Genomic DNA, 1881 nt, shown 5'->3' on the forward strand with positions numbered 1-1881 from the left:
CTGGAGAAGGAAATGGCAACCCACTCCAGTGTTCTTGCCTGGTGAATCCCAGGGACGGGGGAGCCTGGTGGGCTGCCGTCTATGGGGTCGCACAGAGTCAGACACGACTGAAGTGACTTAGCAGCAGCAGCAGCAGCAGTGCTTCTAGGACACAAGGAACTGGTGCAGACTCCTCACTGCCCAGGGGAGTGGGGACGTCCCTGGAGCTTCAGGATGTACTCAGGGGGACCCTGCAAAGGAAGTGGAGGGTGAGGGGTTCGGGTGGCTGGTGAGGGCTGGGTGATGAGTGTCAGGAAGGAGCAGAGAGAGGAGGAGAAGTGATATTGTGGACAAATGGAGACATGGGGAGAATGCACACTTCACACCCACCCTTTGCTGAGCAGCTGTGCAGGACAGGGAAGGGAATAGAGGAGCTAACCCTGGGTCCTCCCAAGGGGTCTAGTGGACAAGGGCAGCCTGCAGAGACAGACAACAGTGATGTCATAGGCAAACGCTCCAATCAGGGAAGGAGGAGGGTCAGCACTGTACACCACTCACCCCAGGAGCCCCGCCCCAGCCAGCAGCAGTCTTGGGTTCCTGATGCTGCCATGGGCTCCAGGCTCCTCTGCTGTGTGACTCTCTGCCTCTTGGGAGCAGGTGAGTACTGGACACAGTGTGGGAGCTTCTGAGATGTCTTTGCCTCCCTGAGATAGAAGCCTGGCGATGAGGGCTGCAGCAGGAGGCTTCCCCTGTGCTCTGCCCTTAGCTTCCGTCTGTCTCCTTCCCAACAGGCCTGGTGGATTCTGAAGTCACCCAGACCCCCAAATACCTGATCAAATCAAGAAAGCAGCAAGCGACTCTGAGATGTTCCCCTCACTCTGGACACCGCTCTGTGAACTGGTACCAACAGGCCCTGGGCCAGGGCCCCCAGTTCCTCGTTCAGTGTTACCGCGCACAAGTTAGTAGAGGAGAAAACATGCCAGATCGATTCTCAGCGAAACAATTTAGTGACTTTCGCTCTGAGCTGAATTTGAGCTCCTTGGAGCTGACAGACTCAGCCGTGTATCTCTGTGCCAGCAGCCAAGACACAGCCCTGCATGATCAGGTGCCTCTGGTACAAAAACACTTCTACCCCAGCTCAGGAAGTGGCCTTGAGGGTGTTGGCTGCCAGTCAGCCAGGCCCAGGCTCTGGTAGAGTGGACAGATTTTCCCAGACATTCTTTGTTTGCTGTGTTTTAATGCTCACAAAGATCATGCAAGATAAGTATTATTCTAATTGTTTATACACTCGAGGGGAACTGACTTGCCCAGGTCTCATACTTCATCACTGTCAGACAAGGAATCAGACTCACGTCTGTCCTCAACACCTGTGGTCCTTGCCCCCCTTAGAACTGTTCCCCCATAGAACAAACATGTACACATGTTTTAAAGGGGTAGGTTCACATAGTTGTTAAGGCTGGTAAAACCCAAAACTGGATACTGGGCTGGTGGTAGAGACCCAGGGAAAGCTGAGTTTTAGTTCTAAAGCTGAAGAACTAATGGTCCAGTTTGAAGGCCATCACCTGGACAATTATCTCTTACTTGGGGAGGATCAGTCTCTCTGTTCTATTCCTGTCTTCACTGGTTAAATGATGCCCACCCACACTATGAAAGGTCATCTGTTTACAATGTTACAATGTTAATCTAACTTCATATTAAAGTCTACCTGTTTCCATGTTAATCTCTTCCAACAACACCCTCATATAACACCCAGAATAATGTTTAATTAAATATCTGTGGCATAGTCAAGGTGATACACTATAATAGCATCACACCATGTTCCACTGTTGTATAAGTACTTAATAAGCAGGAAGTTCCTGGCACATAACAACACTCTGGACTTCTTGATTCCCTTTGCTAAAC

General features: G+C 50.9%; 1 protein-coding gene across 1 annotated transcript; it reads left to right on the plus strand.

Annotated features, from left to right (window-relative positions):
* The first annotated feature begins 289 nt into the window (after window positions 1–289).
* LOC133246526 (uncharacterized) lies at window positions 290–1881 on the plus strand. Its single transcript, XM_061414963.1, has 2 exons — window positions 290–636; window positions 771–1881. The coding sequence occupies exons 1-2, from the start codon at window positions 342–344 to the stop codon at window positions 1172–1174; spliced, it is 699 nt and encodes a 232-aa protein (XP_061270947.1). The 5' UTR covers window positions 290–341; the 3' UTR covers window positions 1175–1881.

This window comes from Bos javanicus, chromosome 4, assembly GCF_032452875.1.
Source record: "Bos javanicus breed banteng chromosome 4, ARS-OSU_banteng_1.0, whole genome shotgun sequence".
In the NCBI taxonomy this organism is placed as follows: domain Eukaryota; kingdom Metazoa; phylum Chordata; class Mammalia; order Artiodactyla; family Bovidae; genus Bos; species Bos javanicus.